Below are 22,724 nucleotides of genomic sequence, written 5' to 3'. Positions count from 1 at the left end.
TTTTCTTATCTGCTGAAAAAGAAGGGGACGGGTAATTGACAGGCATAAAATTAATGGAAAACACATTAATTTCGGGCTGTGTTAAAATTAGATGGTGTGTACTGGAATCAGCACCTATTTTATTAGAAACTCAACAATTCTCCTTTACATTGCGAATTTGGATAACGATCTACAAAACATTTAACAATCAAATATGTTTCTAATACAAGTTTGCTCAAAACTGCTTATAGATTATAGGTGCAAGTTGTTCTATATGAGCTCTTATTTTGAATATTTTTTATCATTATATCTACGTATTTTAAAAATTTCGCCGTAGCCTCTATGCTCTGCAGGATTTATAACTTTTCTTAATTGTTACAACTACTCAGATCAGTAATATCTAAATCCTTTCTATACAAGGATCTTACTCTATTTTAAGAAGTGTTTATAACACTTAATTATAGGTACATATTACAGATGAAAGTTTAAGCCTATAGACAATCAGTTTTTGCATTTAAAAACAACATTTTATTTTTTTAATTTAGCATTTTATTATGTTTTGCCCTAATCAAGATTGTCTTTTTGTTTTGTTTACAAAAACCTACATTTCTAAAATAGATTTTTGAGTCCCACTTACTTTTTACAACCACAGACTGGTATAATATACAGTTATTTTATATACCATTAATATTCCCATATTCTTTTCTTCACCTTCGCAATTTGTGCCTACTGTTTCACAAAAGTCCAATGCAATTTTTTTACTTCACTGGTCAATTCCATTGAGGCGCATCATAGCCTCAATCTACAATAAAATGGCCTGCTAGCTGCTGTATTAACCAAATATAAAGTCATTGAACACAAAATAGAAAACTGAAGATGTTTAAGTAGGTAGGTAGGACTGCCTAGTCCTATTTTCACCTAGTTTCCTTTCAAACTGCACAATTTATGAGAGTAAGAAATCTTTTAAACATTTTGGCAAAGGCAAGGACTTAACTGATCTATTATTGACATATTGAAGGATTGCATCTCGGCATACATTCTGAAGGGTTTTCACTGCAACAAATGATTATTTTTATTAGTGGAAATGCAAAAATCTAAGTTTTATAGAAAAAGATAGGTATGTTTTAAGTTCATTGCACTCTTGATATATATAAGAAGTTTTAAAGTTTGCTTTTTCAGATATTTACATTTATGCATATTTTTATATAACATTTAAGTTATTCAAATTACAACTAAATAATGAGAAAATGCTAACTTACCTCCATATAACTGTACAATCTTTACTTGTTTAGTAGTTCCATAAACGTCTACTACAGCATGTAGTGGTCCTATTGTATAGGGTATGGCTTTTGTACAGGGACCCTGGTCCTCTCCATTGATTATAAAATGCATCTCTGCTAAGTCTCCATCATCCTTATTCACTTTCGGGCAAGGAACAAACATCACTCCTATTCGGCTGCCAGCGTCCATAGGTAAAATACCCTGTGGGGTTCCATTTTGTGAAAGTGTCTGTGGTTTTAAGATCATCTTTGATATAAATCCGCGAGGTGTTCGCACGCTATGGCCATCACCCAGTACCGACACACGCGGTTCACTTTCCCGTCGCCCACTCGCTCCTTGATTTACAAGTTCAATCAAGACATTGTTCTGTGACTTTGATATAGGGAAAATCCATGACATACCAGTGTTGGCTAAATCCGGGAGAGCATATTGCGGCAAGCCCTTGTCTCCGAGAGCAGCTGTCTGAGGGTCCAGCAGGGTCAGACCGAGCCGCATATGACCGCTCCAACCGCGCTCAGTCTTCTCTATTTCAACCAAAAATATTTCGCCCGGCAATAGAGGCTTCTCGCTAAACGTTAACCCATGAGCGAAACTGGCTTTTCTGTACGCGACAGTATTCTCTTCAAACAAAATTATATTCGAACCATGGTAGTGGTGAAATCTGGACAACATGTTTACGGACACATTTAAAGTACTTTCACAACAAATACAGTTTCTTCAACCACACAGAACTTTATACAAAGGTACACACAATTTAAACTGCAAGCGGAGCGTCAATATGCCATTTTATTATAAACAATAGCTGGCTTTGTATTCTCGTACAAAAAAAAATCTTTTGACGAAAACGCGAAAGAAAATTAACACGAAGAAGTCAAAAGATTTCATCTGTCATATGAGCGTTTGGATATGTTTAAACAATGTTTAAAGATTCGGACAACAAAACGTCAAATCGAAAATAACAAAACGTACCTACATAAACTGCAAGACTGTAAGATTTAGAATGTTTCAATTTACGCAGTAAATTTCAATAATTTTAAAATGTATTCTGGAAATATGGTGATAAATAATATTTTTCAGGAAATATATGAAATGCGATTTATACAAAAAAAAAATAACGAAGTCAATATTCTTGACACCATTAGAATAATTTGATTAAAAACCTGAGATTAATAAATAATTATGCGCTTAGTATGCTTTGAAAGGAACATATAGAGGTTTAGAAAAAAGAAAAATGTCAAATCCCGGCAAACTCGTCACGCGAGTTTTTCGATTAGGATACCGATTTTCGTTGTTATCCAGAAATCCTAGAACTTGTTCTGTTCTTGGAGCAAACGCATTTTATCATTCTTGTGTTCCTAAGATACAAAATCGATACAGTTTAGCTCATATAATTTATAAAAACTTCGTTGGAAGCTGGTAAGTTGTGCTGACTCGTAGATGTCAACCTCGACAATTTGTATGGAATATTTGTGGAGGTTTAGTATGTTAATACCATATTTTTGCATAGTATAATAGTGCTCGTCATTATTTTATTTGACACCTGTTAACGCCCAAATATACCGTAGCATAAACAAAACGGTTGTACTTAATATTTATATTGACGTGATTTGTCAAGTAAATAACATCGACTTGTGATTTCCAGAGATAAATTCTTATCATATACGTATATTTGCTTACTGCTATTTAAAGTAATATTGTGATAAATCTGCACATAGCGAACCATCTAACTTATTGGTAAGATGTTATTTTGTATTATTTTTTAAAATTGGAACTTGATGACAAACGCAGGCTTTATGCTGCCAAATTACTATAAAATTGCGATTGCTCGTTTGTAATATGACTAATTTTGAATTGCTCACGCCGTTTCCTTTTAATTTAATATACTTTTCACAATTGTATTATCATTTTGTGACCTTAAGTTATTAGACTGTAACATAACCTCATTTTCACTTATAGCTATTGTTGTGTATGTATATAGAATACCCAGCTATACATATATATAATATCTATACCTACCAGTTTGGTCTCTATTGGATAAATGATTGAGTGGCAGTTTGGGCATAAGTATATTAGATAGCATTGGTGTCACATGTATAGGCGGTGACAATGGGTGGTAATATGAATAGTATATTGTTCATTGTTACAAGTTTAAATGTTTTACTTTCTAGTCAAGTAAGAACCATGAGTGGGTTAAGTCCTAACGATCCATCTTCATACTCTAGACCAGGTAAAATAATAACTTTCATATTTTTTTTAACTTTCTCCTTTACATAAGCGCATAATCAAGTACATTCCTTTTTGCTTTCTTTTTAGTTGTTATAGCATTATTTTTTGTTAATTTGTTTCACTACCTAAAAGTACTGTAAAATATTCAGGTACCTACTACTTTGTGTGTTGTACAAACAGAAAAGTGATAAAGTACCTAAATAACTTTTTTAAGTGTTTGTTAACTTTTTTAGAATATGTGGTCATTAGACATGCCTCACTGGACCTGGATGTGGATTTTGGAAAGAAAGTATTGCAGGGGACTGCTTTGCTGAAGTTTGAAGCTTTGCAAGATATTGATGAAGTGGTGAGTTTTGTCATGTAATATTGAATCAGAATCAGAAAAAAATATACAAGGAAAGACTCAAAAGTCATTCTAATCAGCTAGCTAGAGAGCTTGAGAGAGAAAATAGTTTCCTTAGATGAGCAACTGTAAAAACATAACCGTGGATAGTGGTCACTGTTCTGCACTTCTCTAAACTTAACCCTAATCAACAATAAATCATAGTATTATAAAGATATTGAAATTGAAATCAATTGTACATTAAAAAACTGTGAAGTCTTAAACCTAAAGTTCATAAAATCAACTTCTTAAAACAATTTATTTTGATATTATAATTCTTTAAAAGTTTGACAGATACAAAATAAAGACAATGCAACTACAAATAAATATTTATTTAATTTTAACAGATATGAAATTTACAATAGTTAATTTGCCCAATTTTTTTAGTTGACTTGAAAAAAACATAAAAAAGACTAGGCATCCACCACAGGCTTCGTCAAAACACAAACCTTGTTAGCAATAAGCTTTGTCAACATTACTAAAAAAGTCCACCCTGGATATCGGACTAGTCAATATTTAAATAAATAATCATCATCACCAATTTAAGAGCCACACTCTTGTCGGTGTAGCATTCTCCATGCTACTTTTTTAGGGAAAAATGGGAGAGTGGTTTCCCTCTTGCCTTCCGCCCCGCAGTACTCTGACGCGATTGGGATGGCGCCCAGAGTAGTCTTATTTTAATGCCATACTAGGACTCCTGTCTTCCACTTTTGAATAGTACTGACAGTTCCTGCTGCCTCTGTTAGGTTCCTCTGCAACTTTGAGGTCTTCACCCATGATTTTTAATAAATAATAACATATGGGAAAATATGTTGACATGTTTATTGATCATTGAGGTAAAATATTGAATCCCATGTTCCTCTTACTCTTGAGTCTTAGATATAAAATTTATCTATATAGATTTATCTTTATTTATCTATAGTTTTCATGTACCTATATCTCTTCTTATCATGTAATTGACAGTTGTCACATCTCAAGTGGGCTTTTGAACTTTGATGTACACATTCTTGGTAAATCTTAGGTGCACAAACAGAAGTGACATTGATGGCGTTCCAGATTTGGAGGTTTTACGGTCAGGGTAGATCAAAAGGAAACACTAGTAATAATATACATACATAAACTGCCTACATTCATCCCACTGCTGGGCACAAGCCTCCCCTCAATCAACCGGAGGGGGTACACTAGTAATACAGGAAACTTAACGTTATTACTATTCTCGTAAAGTGTAGTATTGTTCGACGTCGACTAACTGCCTAACTGCACGCGCGGACTCGAGGCCGCAGGCGCGGGAGAATATTCTACTCTATGGGAATGATAATAAAGTTGTTTTTGAAGTGTTCGCTTCTTCGCTGTGCTCACCCGTATGAAACTGCGCCGTGGCGCGCGGATTTCTGTGTGAATGAGTGCATGCATGTATTACATACCTACTCCGCCCCCGAAATGCTCACGGTCCACCTATATGATCTTTAAAATTATATTATTGTGTTTTTTTTTGCATAAAATACCCAAACGGAGCCAGGAACTGTAAATTTACGAGGGACATAACCAACTTTTAAGTCCCAGAAAACTAATTCATAAGAAATAAAACTTTTATCAGTTAACTAGTAATGGCGGGTATTTGAAGTACTTACGCGTGCATTTTTACGCGCTTATAAAAGGAACTGCCTAGTCCATAAAAAAATATTGATAAGCGATAACACTCTAACGACCTCCGTGGTCCAGTGGTTGAGCGTTGGGCTCACGATCCGGAGGTCCCGGGTTCGATTCCTGGTCGGGACATATCACAAAAATTAATTGGTGGTCCCTAGTTTGGTTAGGACATTACTGGCTGATCACCAGATTGTTAGAAAGTAAGATGATCCGTGCATCGGAAGGAAAACGTTAAGCCGGTGGTCCCGGCACTATTTCGATACTGTTGCAAGTGCTATGATCACGGGATGACTGAGTGTCGAAATATCGGGAGTCTCATATCTCTGCTTTAAACGCGGTAAAAACCCGTTATTATGTGTCTTAATTACAATAGGAACATGTTGTGCAGACCCCAGTTGGAACATATTTTCCCATATGTTATTATTTATTAAATAAATCATGGGTGAAGACCTCAAAGTTGCAGAGGAACAAGGGCAAGAGGATGATGTTGAGTAATAATGTATCTGTCTCTTATGTATGTGGGAGATAGCGAGAAAAACATCCGAACACAGTTCCCACCGTTTATTTTTTGCCAAATTTATCTATTTTACAACAAATGCACTTGAAAATCTTATTTTAGAGCGATTTAGAAAAAAACTGTTCCTAATACCACGCGCGCACACTTCCACCATTCATCTGCATCTCCCATCCCCTTCACTCCTTACCTCTCACTCTTCCGCTATATTCAGTTCCTTCCGTCTTCGCTCGTATCTTCCCTCCTTCTCGTACATCTGTTCCTCGCATATCCTGTTTCTCTCTTTCAATTCCGTCTCATTCCTTCTCCTTTATCTTACTATCATCTTACTCTCTTACACTTCAAACACCTACACACACTCATACCCCACATGTATATGTCCTATCTGTTATGTTTATCTTTGTGCATTAAAGCGTTTTGTATTGTGTTGTAGGTAATAAGGCTATGAATTATTCTTATAATTATTCTATTGTCTATGTAATATCTCTTGTTTTATGTGCATTAAAAACCAAGTTATTGTAGATATTCTAGTTGCTATTCTTGTTCATGGCCTCGATTGACGGCGTACTTAAGATGGCGTAAGTGTAGCCACACCATTCGGTGATCGAAATTATTATTTTTGTCATAGATAAACTAAGCTATACGAGCTCTACAACTTTTTGCCACTACTTGAAGGTCTAGAGAACCTACAAACAATAAGAAAATATTATAAACCCTTCCTATTTTCTTCAGGTTTACTCTGGGTCTGAAGCTATTTAAATGTTCTTTTTATTACTTATTATTAGAAATTACATATAAAAAAGTATTGTAATGGTTTATTGTGTATTTAATCAGTAATTTAAAGAAAATACATTATTATTTTACCTCTTGTGGCATAAATAAAATGAAGCTTCAGAAATAATGGTAGATGATAAAAATACTAAATTATTTACGTTTTACACTGAATGCGCAATACGTAAGCCATCTAGGTAACGGATAGGAACTATACTATGGCACACACCCTTAATACAACTATATTACTAATTCGTCAATGTTTCTCTACCACCGATGACTGTGCTGTAAAATGTCACTGAATATATTTTATTCTTTCCAGGTTCTAGATGTGAGCAATCAGACTATACATTCTGTAGAGCTTGAGAACGGCACTGAATTGAACTATAAAATAGACGGACATATCGCCAACTTTGGCTCAAGACTGACTATCACCCTGCCGAATCTTATATCGCCTCCTGAGAAGTAAGTGTTCTGTTAAAACTACTTATAAAAGGTATCTGTAACGTTATAGTCTGACATATTTATATCGTAATACAGATGCTTTATCTTGCATCGGTAATAACTCTTACTCAGCTAAGAGTCCTGGGGGTTAAAATGGCCACATCGAAGCAATTCATCTAAGAAAGCATATAAAATAAGTGCGCAATGTAAAAATATTGCTTTCTTAGATGAATTGCTTCGATGTGGCCATTTTACCCACCCAGATGGGTAGATTATTAAATGGGTAAATAAATAAATATCTATCTAAATACAAATATAATTACACTTCCTGACCTTGATAAGTAAACGCGAAACCGAATGCTTTAGTTTATTTGTCTTCTATCGTGTAGGTTGTGAGGTGGATTACCAACCCCATAAATCTTCTTTCCTTAGCTTCATGTTCTTTACATAATAATAGGTATTTAATTTATTTTTTTAAACGTTAATGTAAATATTAAAACTAATTTTATTTTCCCAAAGAGATGATTTGATTAAAATCCTTTCTTATGGACACGCTTTTGCTGAAAACAGAAAAGCCGATGATATAGAGTTGAGAGATTCAGGGATTTCAAAGAATGTTGGCGAACATTCAGCTAAGCCTATGACGTTTACGTTCGACGCAATCGATGGCGCTGAGTCTTGCCAGTCGTGTAAATGCGAAGATGATTATAATAAACAAAGATGGGCGGCGAATGCGACGCCTATGCACGATGTCGCGAAAGCCATAGACAATGCTAAAACACAAGATGCCGCACCAAAGGGGATTAAAACCGGAATCAATGTGAATATATCTTATGAAGCGAGGTTAGCGTTGTAATTTGCGTGTCGATAATAGTCTTGTACTCATTGTCTTAAAGATTCTAACGACTTTACCTATAGATAACGTAATGAGGGACTTTGCAGGCTACGTCCCACAAAAAAAAATTAGACGACGCCGTAAAAATCTTCCTTCGTTTAACTTTCTAATTTGCACAGACATATGCATTTTTTATCTTTGTTTTTGGGTATACATGATGGCCCTTTTTATTACACCCAGACACAATACATCTTCCACCCAGTATTATTCTGATCAAAATAGAGAGAACCAATACTTACTGGTTGTGGTGGTGGTATTGGTATTGCTACCTATACAGATAGCAACATAATTCTATACATAATCTGATCCAAATATAAAGCAACAATTATTTTCATATATGTTTGTGTAACAGCCTCCGTAGTTTAGTGGTAAGAGCGTTAGGCTCATGATCTGGAGGTCCGGATTCGATTCCCGATGGGGACATTGTCGAAATCCCTTTGTGAGACTGTCCTTTGTTTGGTAAGGACTATTCAGGCTTGAATCACCTGATTATCCGAAAAAGTAAGATGATTCCGTGCTTCGGAGGGCACGTTAAGCCGTTGGTCCCGGCTATTAGCCGTAAAAACACCTCCATCAACCCGCATTGGAGCAGCGTGGTGGAGTATGCTCCGGAGAGGGGTACCCCTCCGGTTGATTAAGGGGAGGCCTGTGCCCAGCAGTGGGACGTATATAGGCTGTTTTAAATATATTAAATATTAATATATGCTTGTGCACATTATATTTTTTAATAATTATGTATCTGAGTAATGAGAATAGGTAATTATCACGTTAAATCTGGACAGTGCCATCTATAATATTGTTGGGGAACGTAGCTTGGAGAGTTCGCCATTGTAAATTCGTTTTCAGTTTACTAAAACTCTTTAAACACGACGCCTATGATTATGCACCTAGTATTTGATAAGTGTATGTTATTTAATCAACACTTTTTATTGTATATTGCTGTAACGGAAACTTTTGTCTAATATGTTGTAGCACCCAACATGACTCCTGAGTTTTATTAATTAATATGTCCTAAACACAGTTCCTGTAGACACCTCCTAATTTTACTTTAAGTTATACCTGTCATTTTCTTATCCGCCGAAAAGGAAAGGGACGGATGATTCACAGCTCTTAATTTTAGGGAGAATGATTAATGAATGAATAACCCGGGCGAATCAAAAAGGTATTCGAGTTAACATCTATGAATACGGGCGTAAATCTTTTTGCTTATTATTAAAATATTATTTTCTTTTTTATCACGTGCTCAGCGGTGGAGGAAAACATTTAAAGGAAATCCACATTCCCGAGAAATGCATTTTCGGAGGTATGTGACCTATCCTGTATTAGGCTGGTTTTCCCTTCGCAGGTCGGAAGGTCAGACAGGCAGTCGCTTCTGTAAAAAACCAGACCTGTCAAATCTTCAGGTTAGGTAAGCGGGCCCTGTGAAAAACAGGATAATGCTAGGGATATGATGATGATTTTCTTTTTCAGATTTAATGTAAGAATTAAGTATACGACATCCCCTACAGCATCGGCTTTGCAATGGCTCGACCCGAACCAGACTTCGGGGAAGCAATTTCCTTATTTGTTCAGTCAATGCCAGGTGAGATTTAAACTCCGATGCCTTCGATATTGATTACCCAGTTATAAGCAATCTGCCTTAAGTTGAAAAGTTTATCACTCCTGACCGACTACCTGCTGATAATAATTCTGGCGACACCAACGTATCTGCATAGAAAAATAATGATTATCAATTAGTTCGACCATTATAGATGGCGATACTCATCACCTACCACGTTGGTCTGACAAAAGGCGCGGCGAGATATGGGTATTTAGTTCATCTTACGATAGACGTACCTCTAACTACCCTAATTGGGATATAGTTGTGAGCTTCTTGAAAGTCGTAAAGCCATCTTAAAATTCAAACCCCATTGTTTCAAATTCAAGTTCAAAAATACCTATATTCCGAAGGTTATTACCTTGTAACTAACACTTTGAATCGTCAATTTTTACATAACGAACGTCTCATCCACCTAAATCTACTGTAGTTTCTCACAACTTGTATAGCCGGGGGAAGAAGCTGCAAGAAAAACCTCGGCATAGAGCCTAGACGGTCTTTTAAAAAAAAACAAGTTTTGTGTCTGGAAATTTCGGCTTTAGGAGGTTAAACCACATTGAACTCCCCAGCCTATCCACGCGCGTTCAATCCTGCCGTGTCAAGACACGCCTGCCGTCAAGTTCACGTACGACGCGGTGGTGACTGCGCCAGAGATGTTCACGGTGCTGATGAGCGCCATTAGGGACCAGAAGAAGGTCAACAAGACCAGCTTCAACCAGCCCGTGCCCGTGCCTTCGTATCTCCTCGCCATTGCCATCGGAGTATTAGACTCTAAGAGACTTGGACCCAGGTAAGTTGGACAAACGGGGGTCAAATCATTCGAAATGTTAGTGTTATAGAATAAAGAAGCAAGAGGGGTATGTCAGGATCGAAGCGAATAGAACTCCTGGTGGGACATTAGCGCTAGTTTGTGTGTATAAAGAATAATACTTTTTGTATAGAGTATCCTGGGTGTGATTATGTGGACAAACAGCTTATAATTTCTAGATCTTCCTCAAATGGTTACAGGCTTCCCCTCAAGCAAAGGTGTTCGATTCCTTCTCATCTCTGTTTGTGTCCACTTCGATCCGCTTTGGTGGAAGCTCTGAGACACACTGAGACACAAAGAGGTCGCAGACAGCTAAATTGATTCTAAATTCAAATATCTTTGCAGAACGGTGGTGTGGTCTGAAAAGGAAGAGATCGAGCGCAGTGCGTGGGAGTTTGCGGATACGGAGAAGTTCCTTCAAGCAGCGGAGAGACTGTGCGGTCCTTATCAGTGGACTGAATATGACTTGCTAGTGCTACCGCCGTCGTTCCCCTACGGCGGGATGGAGAACCCTTGCCTGACCTTCGTCACGCCCACTCTACTGGTGAGTTACTCGTAATTTGCATCGTACGTAACGTACGGATACTTGTTTTCGACTATCAACTTGCAGTCAATCTGTCCACTCTCATAGTACTTGGAATTGGGTAGTTTCTTAGGTCAAGGATAAATTATGAAATTCTGATTACGAAATAAAGGCTTATCTAAAGGTGCCAAAAACGTTTTCTTTTTTCTATTTAACTTTTTTAATTTATGAATTTTAATAATATAAATTCCATAGTAATTTTGTGTTTTGACGTTTAGTAAAAAGTAACTGATTTGACTTGTTGGAAACTACCCTATCATAGAATAAAGAATACTATTCGTATCGTGCCAAGGTACATTTACCTCACCCCCCGCCGTGCCTCACTTTAGTCTAAATGGCCGTAAGCCGCTAAGGAGTGAGGGAGCGCGAGCGGACTGTCTATCTCGCTCGCACTTGTACGTTAAGCGGGACATGGTAAGAATACGATTTTTGTATGGAGTGTCTGAGCTGTGGAATTGTTCTTCCGTGTTTCTTTCGATTACGTATGACTCAAATTCGTAACTCATCATTATCAGCCGTACGACGCCCACTGTTGGGCATAGGCCTCCCCTAAGGATCTCCACGACGATCGGTCCTGCGCTGCCCGCATCCAGCGGCTTCCCGCGACCTTCACCAGATCGTCGGTCCACCTTGTAGCGAGCCTACCCACAGAGCGTCGTCCGACACGTGGTCGCCATTCGAGAACCTTTCCGCCCCAGCGGCCATCGGTTCTCCTCGCTATGTGTCCTGCCCACTGCCACTTCAGCTTGGCAATTCTCCAAGCTATGTCGGTGACTTTAGCTCTCCTGCGGATCTCCTCATTTCTGATTCGATCCAGCAGGGAAATACCGAGCATAGCTCTCTCCATTTCCCGCTGAGCGACACCGAGCCTCCTCACGAGACCCATAGCAAGCCACGTCATTCGTAACTCACGTAACTCAAATTCGTAAGACGTTACCTCGAATTTTCTTCGACACCGTCCTCAGTCGTGGCAATTTTAAGAAAGACCTCGAACTCAGCTCGGAGTCGGTGTTCTTAGACGTCGCCGCTCCATATCCCCTCATGTTGATTGAGGGGAGGCCTGTGCCCAGTAGTGGGACATATATAAGCTGTTTATGATATGATATTTATGATATGGTACTAGCATCGCTGTGGAACACCGTGGTTGAGTATGCTCCGTAACCCCTCCGGTTGATTGAGGGGAGGCCTGTACCTAGCAGTGGGCTGTATATAGGCTGTTTATGTTATGTAAGTAAAATACACTTGTCAAATACTAGATACGCGCGGACGGCCAGCTCCAAAACTTTCCATGATCCTTAAAAAAAATCCATTTCAGTCCGGTGACCGCAGCCAGGCAGACGTGATAGTCCACGAGATAATGCACAGCTGGACCGGCAACCTGATAACCAACAAGAACTTCGAGCACTTCTGGCTGAACGAAGGATTCACCGTGTTCCTAGAGAGGAAGGTCGCCGCCTCGCTGATAGCGGACCCCGCTGAGGCCAAGAAGAGCCGCGACTTCCATAGCTTGCTCGGCTTACAAGAGCTTACTGAAGCGGTAAGAGTATATTCTTTTTTTTATAGGTATTAGATTTAAGAATGATTCCGTGCATCGGAAGGCACTATAAGCCGAAAATGTAGCGCGTTGGCGGTAGCGTTGCGTTTTTATTTTGATGCAATAAAGTATAAATGAATTTGATTTTAAGCCATTGGTCCCGGGTTACTAGTAGCCTAAGCACCTCCACCAACCCGCAGTGGAGCAATGTGCTGGAGTATGCTACATACTCCCTTCGGTTGACTAAGGGGCAGCCTGTGCCCAGCACTGGGAGAAGTACAGGCTATTTATGTATGTATGTACAAGTACCTGCGGGCGACGTTATAATAGGGTACTTTCCAACTAGTCAAATCAGTTACTTTTTGCTAAACGTCAAAACACGAAATTTCTATGGAATTTGTATGAAAAAGCAACCTTTGACGTCATAGAAAAACGTGACAAAAAGTCGCATTTATTATTACATTTTTCTTTATTAAAATGCATAAGTAAGTTAATTTTTTTTGTCGCCTTTAGATCTGTTTTTAGTAATTATAATTTCATAATTTATCTTTGACCTAGGAAACTACCCAATTAACTAGCCGGTAAAATAGCATTCTGCTATTTTGTACCCTAGTCATAGAATAAGGAATAATATTAGGTATTGGCAACTCGAGTGACGTCATCAATGAAAGCAGTCAATCATCGTACTATTTGTTTGATACACATTAATGCGGAAAGGAAGAATCCTAACCACTTGCGCTGTCCCTATACACCTGAAAATAAATTCGAAAAGAAAAATGAGGTTGATGTTTGATCATCTTAGATTGGCTTCTATTTCTAGATTATCTTTGACGTAATTTATCTATCTATCAATAGGCTCCTCTCTATTACATAGAATATTCGGGGATATAAGCGCGACATTATGTCATTTTATTATTGTTAGAATACATATCTCACAGATTGGTGTGTTATCCAACCAGAATTATTTGACAGTTTTGATTTGACACTATTGAATTACCGGAATATATTTATTGCGGGACTGATAGTATTCAATTACCTAGTGCACATGCGCGGTGCTATTCAGATTATTTCAATACAAACAAAAATGTGCTTCAGACTAATAATGTAATGGAGTTAATTTTCCTTTAAATTCGTTATTACCAGCTTTTACGTCGGTTCAGTGGTCAGGAGGTCACCAGGTCGCAGACTGCCTATCTCCGTAGAGAATTACATAAAATTGCAGTGGCCACCCATGACCTGATCCAAGTTTATTATTTATTATATTTTAATCTATCTCCGTTCCTATTTCAAAAAAAAAATCACTTCCATTTTCAAACTTATCTAGTATGTTTCTTCTTTATTTTCGCTTTGAAGCCTTCTTTTTCTTTTCTGTCACTATGGTCCTGTGGTACCAATGAGTTATTAATTTATCTTAAGCGCAGTTTTCACTAACACAGTTGGCTCGACCATTATAGACGGCGATATGGCTCACCACGCATAACTCAGTGAGGTGTGCGTACTTAGTTCATCTTGCGATGGATGCACCTCTGCTTACTCCAATATATGGTCGTCAGCTTATATTTTTTCTTTTCTTAGCACATAACTAATTATAAGATATAGCTAATTTATTAACTAAAGTCCACTCTACTGGTGATATTACGCCGCAGGTTAAAGAGCAATTCACTCCCAACGACCCGCTCACGAGACTCGTCCCCGACCTGAATGGCATTCACCCAGACGACTCCTTCTCTCGCGTCCCATACGAGAAGGGTTCCCTCTTCCTTCGCTACTTAGAAGACCTTGTAGGAGGCCCTGGTAAGCAATCTATATGTATTACCAACATAAGAATACTTCTAGGTGAACGATGAGCTGGGTGCAACTAGTCCGTTGACGAATCTCGTGGTGGATTTGAAGGGGGTGAACCCTGATGACGCCTTCTCGACGGTACCGTATGAGAAAGGATCGCTGTTTTTGAGATACTTGGAGGACTTAACTGGAGGGCCGGGTGAGATATTTTTGTTTCTGTTTTTTTTTTCCAAAAAGTTGTAACTTGCAACCAAGGAGTAGAAGGAAGAAGTAGCGACTCTGGCCTTTAAGATATTTATTTATTGCATTTATTATAGCAAAATCAACATCGCTCTCCGAAATTCTTAAGTACTTACCAAAAATATTTATATGTAGTAAGTAAAGAATTTGTTTGTTCTATATTTTCAATTAAAATTCAATCCCGCTAATGACATATCACAAAAATCACTTTGTGATTCCTAGTTTGTTTAAGATATTGTAGGCTGATCACCTGATTGTCCAAAAAGTAAGATGATCCGTGCTTCGGAAGGCACGTTAAGCCGTTGGTCCCGGCTGCATTAGCAGTCGTTAATAACCACCAATCCGCGGGCCCGCGTGTGGTTTAAGGCCCGATCACCCTATCCATCCATAGGGAAGGCCCGTGCCCCAGCAGTGGGGGCGTTAATGGGCTGATGATGTTGTTGAAGTAAATTACATCAGAATAGTTTTTTTCAAAATAGCGCTTACATAGTTTTGACTAAACAGCAACATTATGTAAATAATTGTCTGTTAAAACCCTCGTTTAATTTTTGCTTTTCTACAAAACAGAGGTGTTCGACGCGTTCCTCCGCTCGTACCTGGACCACTTCCAGCGGCGGTCGTTGGACACGGACCAGTTCAAGGCGTACCTGCTGTCCTACTTCAAGGGCAACTCTGCCGAGGAAAAGCTCCGCAACGTGGATTGGCAGACCTGGCTGTACACGCCCGGCATGCCGCCCGTCATACCCAGGTAATTAAATTTTTCTACTCCTCTACTTTAATCTGGCATTTAAATAACCAAAAAGTCTAATATAAGTACATACATAATTAAACTCTTTGAAAAAGTGTACGCTCTATGGCCTATAAAAGCATTGTTTACAAAGTGTAACTGTACTATAATGTCGCCAAAAAAGCATTGTTGTTGTTTTTTTTTTTTTGACCTGGAAACTGGCACCTTTACTTTGTTTGGTGCCATAGATATACTATAAAAAAAAAGTATACATTTGCCGCCATTTTCCCGCGCGTTGGAAAATAAATTGGAAAATTTTTGTGTTTCGTTTAAAATTACGTCGTCGTAGAAAAAGTATTGTATGCAACGTTGTATAACTAGGTCAAAAAATGCTCGTGGCGTCTCTTATTGCGATGTTCGCCAAGGCTCACATCGCAACTCACGCCACTCGCATTTTTTGACCCTTCTTATACAACTGTTGCATAAAATACTAGTATAATCGCCAGAGACTAAAATTAGCTCATCGGCTTAATGACGATCTCTCTCTCTCTCTCTCTCTATTTAAGAGCCGCGCTCTTGTCGGTGGAGTAATCGCCATCCCTCTCTTCTTCCCGCCAAAACCTTTACCTCCCGATACGACACGACCTGCACCTCCTCTTTTATTTGTTTCATAAATGTTATCCTAGGTCTACCCCTTCCTCTCTTCACTTCAATTTTTTCATGTATAATGTTTGTTATAAATGAATCGTGTCGTATCAGGTGGCCAATCATATTTCCTCTCCGGTTCTCTATAGTCTTCAGTATGGTCTTAATGACGATATAGATCTAAAATTTCCCACGAACAGGAGGAAGACCCATTGGTGTAATGGTTAACACGCTAGTCCTGGCTTGACACGAGCTGCGGTTTCAAGTCAAGTTCGAGTCAGATTTTTTCGAGTTAATTTTCTCTTTGTAGCTCTATCTCTTTCTTGCACTTATTGTAAGTGAAGGACAGCACTAGTGTAAGGGTTTAAGTTTGTGCGTTCGAATATAGTGGCTCCCTGGACGGATTCGTTTCACAATTAGATCCGGTAGGTGGCGTTACAATCGGGCTACACAATGGAGCCGAATCTGGCAGTACAAATTGATTAACCTTAAATTACCCAATATTTTTTTTTAATTCTAAACCTTAACGTAAATTTTGTATTCACAGCTACGACACGTCGATGACGCAAGCAGTCAGCGGTCTCATCAAGAAGATCTACAGTTTGGACACTCAACTCTCACACGATGACGTGAAGCACTTCACTCCACACCAGATCATAAACCTGCTGCAGGAAATGATCGAGCGCTCGCCTCTCACAGTCGACAGGCTCGAAACCCTCGGCAGCGAATACAACATCTCTGACAGCAAAAACGCAGAGATCAAGTATAGATGGCTACGCTTATGCGCAAAGAGCAAAAACCAGCCAAGACTCCCTGAAATCCTCAAATTCGTTAACGAACAAGGCCGCATGAAGTTCGTACGACCACTTTATAGAGACCTCTATGCGTGGGAGGAAGTCAGACAACAAGCCATCGACAACTTCTTGAACAACGAGAAGTTTATGATGCATGTGTCCGCGTATACAGTCAGAAAAGATTTACACCTATAAGTGCTTAAAAGAGTGACTAAAACTTATAATAAAATGAAAATGCATTTCAGCAATTTGTTGTACTGATAATATTTTTATTTTTACAATGACATGTAAATAAAAATGTTCATTAATAACGATAATGTACTAATAAAATCGTTAATGTAAAGTATATCAATAAAATGTTGACGTTAAGAAATTGTTTTACTATCGGCTGAGATTAGTCTTTTTGGACTGTCGTTATTTCCCGTGTCTTGTTTATGTACTAACATTTTGTAGTAATGGCGATCTTCGACTAAAATATAGAAGTAGCGTTGCATCGCACGGAGTGTATGACACGCAAGGATAAAGGCAGACCATGGGTAGACCTTACCCCAGATCACAGCAGTGTATGGCATAAATTCCGAGTTTTAAAAGTGAAGCGCCCGTAATCTCTATTGAGGAGCTGGAGCCATAGAGCAACACGGACCTCCGCGGACCGAGCTGGAGCTAACGATTAGTGTTTTATCAAAGGAATGAATTCAAATTCTTTATCACATTTTTTTATTGACGAAATGGGCGTTTCGTGGATGCAAGTTCATTCATTAACAATATTCATAAACGTAAGTCTGATTGTCAACTGTCATCTGTCGCGTTAAAAAACCTAACCTAACTTTTCTACCTAACTTGTGTGTGTTTATTGTAGGAAAATAAAATATATCATCAGTACAATAAAATATTGTTATTTAGAAAAAAATAATAAGGCTCTAAAATGTCTGCGACGAAAAGAGTGCAGGTAATTTAAGTAAAATTGTAACATATAATAACTTTTTCGAAACAACCTAAACTTTTAAATCTTCTGTATTAAATTTTCTGCATAATTCCAGCAATGGGCTACCTTTGCTCGCACTTGGCACATTTTCGACTGCAAATGGCAAGATCCTTATGAATCGGCGAACGTTATTAAAAAGTATTTGATGGGGCTCCACAAACCTATATATCACCCTATGAACGACTGTGGGGATGTCGTCGTATGTATTAACAGCAAGCAGATTGCTCTTAAAGGCGACGAGTGGCGACAGAGAGCATATTTCCACCATACAGGATACCCGGGTGGAGCTTCATGGACTTTGGCTTGGGAAGTCCATAACAAAGACCCTACCATGGTTAGTATTGCATTAGATAAGGATAGTTAAATAATACAGAAAAAGCTGAGGTATTTCAAGCGCCTAGTGATGACAATACTAAACGTTATCTTAGGATTAATATCTGAAATAGTAGCATGTGTATGTATGTACTTACGTGAATGTTTTATCAAATACCTGTTTTGTTGATTGATAAGTTTTGATTGGAGGATTATATTTAATAATTATAATATACAAACATACATAAACTCACGCTCGTAATCCCTAATAGGGTAGGCAGAGCCATGAGCAATCAAAGACAGCACCTACTGTTGGTACAAAATCCTAAGAACCTCCAGATGATTCAAGTAGTAAACACTTATTATACACTATTATGATTGGTAAGTGCCCTCAATAGATTGCACACAATCATGCTAATAAATTTTCAATGAAAACAGTGAGAACCCTTTCAAAATAAGTGAACATTGGTCTATAAAAGCTATACAGCTAATGTGCTTAGTGGTTGCAATTTCTACTTATTAATTCATTATTTAAATTGGTTTGTTATTATTACTGTCCTGAGAGCCAATAAAAACATAGACCATGTCCATTAGCTTGTCTTCCGAGGCAGGTTGTAAAGTCCTTTCTAAATATATGATGAACCTTATGCTGACAATGAAGGTTCATCATAGATATATGATGAACCTTATGCTGACAAATGATCGACAGGTCACCCATTACAATTGCCCATCATTTTAGTTTTGGTTAGTTTTGCAACCACTAAGCACGTTAGCTGTATAGCTTTTTTTTTATTTTTTTAGTTTTTTTTTAGCTTTTATGTTCACTTATTTTGAAAGGGTTCTCACTGTTTTCATTGAAAATTTATTAGCATGATTGTGTGCACTTACCAATCATAATACTGTACAATAAGTGTTTACTACTTGAATCATCTGGAGGTTCCTGGACATTGATATTGTTATTATGTATTTCTTATCATTATGTATTATAAGGATTATTATGAATCATATGAACAAGGTGTCAAAGATATATCTTTGACTATATTATGAATTTTGGAATTTCCGCAACACCTTGGACATTCCATTCCAAGATTTCAATCTTACTGTGTGCTGTCTAATGTGTAAGAGCAAGCGAAACAGTCAGCGCACAGGGGTGAGGGGAAAGGGGGAGGAGGTGTGATGTCGGCGTCCGATACAAATTGGTTTTGGACGGAAAGTTACCATTCTATATGTGTTTATTCTTTATTCTATATCAGTCAAGGTTATAGTCTGCCTATTAAAAGGATGTTTGTTTGTGTCGAACAACAAATTGTTTCAATTCCTGAGTCAAGTTTTATAAACATTTTCATTGTATTGTCTTGATGTTTGAATCTACATGAGATGAAATCTGCTACTTGGTACCCCATAATACAACTTCATTTAACAGCCTATATTAAGTACATACATAAATCATACACATAAACACATGTAGCATTTTCGGCAGTGCCCCGTAGCACGCATATTTCGCATTTATTGCGTTAAATGATCCAATCCCGGCTAGCTATGTGATAAATAATTCAATTCTATTAACTCCGTTATAATGTGTCCCTTATCCTGGCACTGCCACCATCACAGAAAAATTGTCGCCAAACAAAAAATGCTTATAACTTTTGAACGGCAGACCAACAAATTCTGATATTTGGTGACTTTAGACAAGTTTTCGACAATTTTTCTGTGTAGTCATAATCCCGATCCGTGATGGTGGCAGTGCCAGGATAACGGACACAGTTATGACGTCGCGCGTGGAATGCGGAGGCCATGTTACGGCTGCAGTGCATTGTGCCTGTTAGCTTATGTTACTAATAGCATTGTAATCAAACAACTATTATATTCCCAATTTCAGATTATCAAAAAAGCAGTATACAGAGCCATGAGGGGTACTCTACAAAGGCGTCACACCATGGAGCGACTCCTCATCTACCCCGGCGAGGAGGTTCCTCAGGATGTCCTAGAAAATGTCACCAACCAAATCAGACAGCTCAGATTAGTGCCAACAAGACTTGACCACATACCCAAAGAGGAAGTCGACAAGTATCCTAAAGTTATGGAATACCCCAGTGACTATGTGCTTAAATGAAGTTAATAAAGCTAGTTTTAAAATATCTATAGATTGTTTATCAAATTGTGTAGAAATAAAAGTATATTCTAGTGTCGCACAGTGTTTGTTGTTGTAATCCTACGTAGTTGTTGTAGTCCATAATGGGGTGGACAGAGCTAAAAGTAAACAGAATAAAGATTGCAACCACTCTAGCTATGAAGTCCTAAGTTGGATGTGATGAACCGTATGGCGACAATTCTTCATTATGTTAGAAAGGACATAGCCACTTATCATATGTCCCGTGTTGGGCCAATATACATACACTATGTATAGACCGACAAAGTCGCAAGTCGTCAAACATCCTATAAACAGCAGTTACTTTTCACAATAGATCCACGGATATAGTATAGACTCAAAATTGTATTATAATGATGCACATTGTGCACCAGCAGTCAGTAGGTTACAAGATTGAAAAGAAAACAATATTTCTATTTACAGCTCTATTTTATGACACACTTAGACTTAACGTAACATGGGGTTGTTATGCATTCTGAATGGATAGTTATGGAACTGCGGATCCAATGGCCCTTGGAAATGAGGTTCTCTGGGCATGTCTCCAAACTGATGAGGGATTGGTCCTCTTAGCATTTCCTCTGAGTTCGGTCGCATTTCTTGGTCGAACACGCCACTGCTTCTCAGGTAAGGATCCCGACGCGGCGGACGGTAGCCAGACAACTGAGGTGCATCTCTCAGATATTCCACAGGAATCGGCTTGAACCCAGCGGGAATCTGACCTTTAGGGTTCTCTAAGTATTGCTTAAGTTCTTCAGGAATGGCAAGCTGGAGGGGTTGCGGCGAGATATCGAAGGAGCCTGGCTCATCATTGGCGGAAGTCTCCACGACCATGACGGGTTCCATCTGAGCGGTCAGTTCGTTGACAGGGCTGTCCACTACCTTCACTGGTTCGATAGTTTCTAGGGGCTCCGCGTTGTTGAACGCGAACGGGTTGGCTTCACCGATGTTGACGGCGGCTGAGTCATGAGCAGCCATCTCTGCTACTTGTCTCATCACTTCGGGGGAAATGATCATGGGGCTGATGTCTGGCAGCATGAAGTCCGGAACCTGTATTTTTACAAAGTCGGCTTGTTCGTTGAGATTTGGGAGAGAGACAACTTTGACGGTCATACCATCGTCAGATTTGAGGGAGGGTTCAGCGATGCGGATTGGTTCTGGTCGGTTCAAGTCGCCGTCGACGACGGCTACAGACTCTGCGGCCGCGGCCACCGGGGCGCTCTCAACTGGCGCCGCATCAGGGACACCCACCGAGTTGAAGGCGGTGGCAACCTGCACCTCTTCCCTGCCTTGCTCCTGTCGAAGGTCAGGCGCGGCCGCAGCCACGGCTAACAGCGCAACTGCCACTAACAGTTTCATAACTGAAAAAAGAACACCCTGTTGTAACTCGCAGCGTAATTATAACCGAAGATAACAAAGGTTTAAGGGCCTAATCACTCGTCCACGAGGATGTCTGATAACAAGTGACGCGATAAAAATATGACCAACTACATCGTTAAAAGAAATATGATGTAAATAAAAAATAGGGGTGGAAATATCCAGAATTACCTGATTTATATTGAATTGAAGACAACAATAACTTAATAAATTACAGTAAAATTAAAGACGAACTATCGAACGTTCGGTTATCTGCACAATCGTCGTGTCAATGGACAATTGAGCTTAGAAATTCTGAAAAAATACGAGGTCTACGTATGTAAACATCGGTAGCCAAACACTAACGTTGAAAAATGGTGCGTACCTTATAATAATAAATAATAGAATGGAGTGTTACTCACCTGAAGTTATATTGTTAAACAACAATGGCAGATATCGACGCTTCAATATATAGGCAATCAACGCATCATCTTATCAGGCTTAGCTGATATCCCTTGAGTATCGAATACATTGTGATTTGACCACGTAGTATCGACTGCTTTGGTAGCTGCTTTGTATTTTGTCTCATATACAATAACGTAATTTAGGTCAAATATTACAGCATTAAGCTTAACTTCTTATCGTGTGGGCTATGATGTGGAATACCAGCCTCATCAACCCTGGTGTCAGGGTTATGATTGAGCCGCCAAAGGCCCCTGACGTGGCTCATGTAACGATTACTCACATCAGTAAATAGTAACCGGTACCAACGGCTTAACGTGCCTTCCGAAGCACGGATCATCTTGCTTTCGGACAATCAGGTGATCAGCCTGTAATGTCCTAACTAAACTAGGGATCACAAAGTGATTTTTGTGATATGTCCCCACCGGGATTCGAACCCGGGGCCTCCGGGTCGTGAGTCCAACGCTCAACCACTGCACCACAGAGGCCGTTAAGCTTAACGTAGGTATAGTATTATGTAGTCTTCGAACTGTTATAAGGAATATAAGGAAGGTTATAAGGAATTCTTACTTGGTTGACATACCACTAATTCGCACCAAACGCTTCGC

The 22,724-nt window shown here is 38.8% G+C and overlaps 4 protein-coding genes across 4 annotated transcripts; 2 read left to right on the top strand and 2 right to left on the bottom strand.

The window, feature by feature from the left end:
* Positions 1-69: 69 nt before the first annotated feature.
* On the bottom strand, positions 70-2,160 carry LOC126374431 (neuralized-like protein 2). The gene is made up of 2 exons (XM_050021081.1): positions 1,239-2,160; positions 70-1,032 (listed from the first exon to the last, which is right to left on the bottom strand). Exons 1-2 carry the CDS (start codon positions 1,930-1,932, stop codon positions 923-925), a joined length of 804 nt encoding a protein of 267 aa, XP_049877038.1. The 5' UTR covers positions 1,933-2,160; the 3' UTR covers positions 70-922.
* Positions 2,161-2,491: 331 nt separating this feature from the next.
* LOC126374317 (leukotriene A-4 hydrolase) lies at positions 2,492-17,224 on the top strand. Its single transcript, XM_050020876.1, is given in 12 exon segments — positions 2,492-2,676; positions 3,429-3,487; positions 3,720-3,832; positions 7,126-7,268; positions 9,613-9,724; positions 10,309-10,529; positions 10,893-11,091; positions 12,446-12,667; positions 14,311-14,499; positions 14,501-14,648; positions 15,257-15,437; positions 16,609-17,224. Coding segments are annotated over 12 exon segments (2,214 nt in total). The 3' UTR covers positions 17,051-17,224.
* Positions 17,225-17,662: 438 nt separating this feature from the next.
* Positions 17,663-20,341, top strand: LOC126374464 (39S ribosomal protein L13, mitochondrial). The gene is made up of 3 exons (XM_050021119.1): positions 17,663-17,804; positions 17,896-18,174; positions 20,032-20,341. The coding sequence occupies exons 1-3, from the start codon at positions 17,781-17,783 to the stop codon at positions 20,263-20,265; spliced, it is 537 nt and encodes a 178-aa protein (XP_049877076.1). The 5' UTR covers positions 17,663-17,780; the 3' UTR covers positions 20,266-20,341.
* A 370-nt stretch (positions 20,342-20,711) lies between these two features.
* Positions 20,712-22,099, bottom strand: LOC126374412 (uncharacterized). The gene is made up of 2 exons (XM_050021055.1): positions 22,077-22,099; positions 20,712-21,659 (listed from the first exon to the last, which is right to left on the bottom strand). Exon 2 carries the CDS (start codon positions 21,655-21,657, stop codon positions 20,749-20,751), a length of 909 nt encoding a protein of 302 aa, XP_049877012.1. The 5' UTR covers positions 21,658-21,659; positions 22,077-22,099; the 3' UTR covers positions 20,712-20,748.
* Between the last annotated feature and the right edge of the window lie 625 nt (positions 22,100-22,724).

This window comes from Pectinophora gossypiella, chromosome 17 (assembly GCF_024362695.1).
Source record: "Pectinophora gossypiella chromosome 17, ilPecGoss1.1, whole genome shotgun sequence".
NCBI classification, from domain to species: domain Eukaryota; kingdom Metazoa; phylum Arthropoda; class Insecta; order Lepidoptera; family Gelechiidae; genus Pectinophora; species Pectinophora gossypiella.
Note: the sequence above shows the minus strand (reverse complement) of the source record. Positions and strands in the feature narration are given on the sequence as shown.